The sequence below is a fragment of the Polypterus senegalus genome, chromosome 9 (assembly GCF_016835505.1).
Source record: "Polypterus senegalus isolate Bchr_013 chromosome 9, ASM1683550v1, whole genome shotgun sequence".
NCBI classification, from domain to species: domain Eukaryota; kingdom Metazoa; phylum Chordata; class Cladistia; order Polypteriformes; family Polypteridae; genus Polypterus; species Polypterus senegalus.
Window position 1 is genome coordinate 136277580 of NC_053162.1, and position 1253 is coordinate 136278832.

Genomic DNA, 1253 nt, shown 5'->3' on the forward strand with positions numbered 1-1253 from the left:
TCTCTGTTATTGCATGGAGAAAATGTGTTTCCGAGACATGGCCATTTACTGAGAAAAGTGGAGAATCTGTCCTGAGCATCCTCCCACACAACAACGCGATCGCGTCCTTGAACCTTCATTGCAGTGATGTCACGATCCCCGTCGTGTCTTGATTCATCCGTCGCCTTTGCTCCTAACCCCGAAGTTTTCGTCCGTTAGACCTCAGAGACACCTTCGCGACGTCGACCTGTAACGCGTATTCCCACTTGCAATGCACCTCGCGTGTATACTCAGCTGTTTGCGATGTTTGTTTTAAAGTACGAAGCACAAGGGCACGGCGCGGTTAATCTGTCAAAAGTTTAGCTTAGCTTCTCTTCCGTGTAGCTGATGATGCCTACGCGTAATTACAGGCTTGCGGCGTTACCTACCCAGCTCCAATTGTCAGGCTCTAGCTTCCCCGCAGATTGACAGCTTTTAGAATAGCAGCGGCCGTCGTTTGACGTCAGAGGTGGAGCCGGTTGTCATGGAGACAAATTGGCAGTGAAGTGTGGAACGACTTCAAAACCCGCCCATTGTACATATTCCTCCAGCGACTCTGACGTCAATGGACGTCAACCGAGAGAACATGATGCCCGCTGCGAGCGGCCGGAGCTCCCGGTCGTGCGTGCGGGGCTGGACATCAGCGCTTTGAGGGGCGCTCGAGGAAGCACGGGGCTAGTCACAGAGGACGGGCAACAATAACAAGAAGAACAGCAATAAACTCGAGCTGCTTTCAAATGTCAGCTGCGCGAGCGCTGTAGACGTCCAGACAGCAAGATACTCTGCTATTTTGCCTGCTTGGCGGATCACTCATTGCCTCGTACCAGCATGGTCATGGCGGACTGTCAGCAGGGGCTGTCTCACCGGGGTCCGGTCCGGGTGGGTTTTTACGATATAGAGCGCACTTTAGGAAAAGGCAATTTCGCCGTGGTGAAGCTCGCGAGACACCGCATCACTAAGACAGAGGCAAGTACCTAATGTCTTTATTGCCGCCGTCAGCCGGAATGTCTAAGTAGGATTTTGGGTCGGGCTACACGTGTAGTCGGGAGCAGACTCACGGGCATGGTTATGAATAGAGTGATATTTGGTGTACATGCAATTGCCCAAGCTCAGGGCACATATGTTGTGACCTGTAAGTATGGAAGAGCTTGCCACCCAGGGGGTGGGGTGGAAAGAGGTTGCCTATTGTGCTTACGTAATATTTAGCAATAAAAGTTTTTATTTAAGTCTCACAT

General features: G+C 51.6%; 1 protein-coding gene across 1 annotated transcript in view; it reads left to right on the top strand.

Annotated features, from left to right (window-relative positions):
• The first annotated feature begins 608 nt into the window (after window positions 1-608).
• The window catches only part of LOC120535840 (serine/threonine-protein kinase SIK2-like), an 88698-nt gene continuing 88053 nt past the window's right edge, over window positions 609-1253 (top strand). Inside the window, exon 1 of the mRNA XM_039763951.1 lies at window positions 609-984. Within this exon, the coding sequence (XP_039619885.1) occupies window positions 847-984 (138 nt within the window). The 5' untranslated portion in view covers window positions 609-846. The remainder of the gene's footprint in view (window positions 985-1253) is intronic.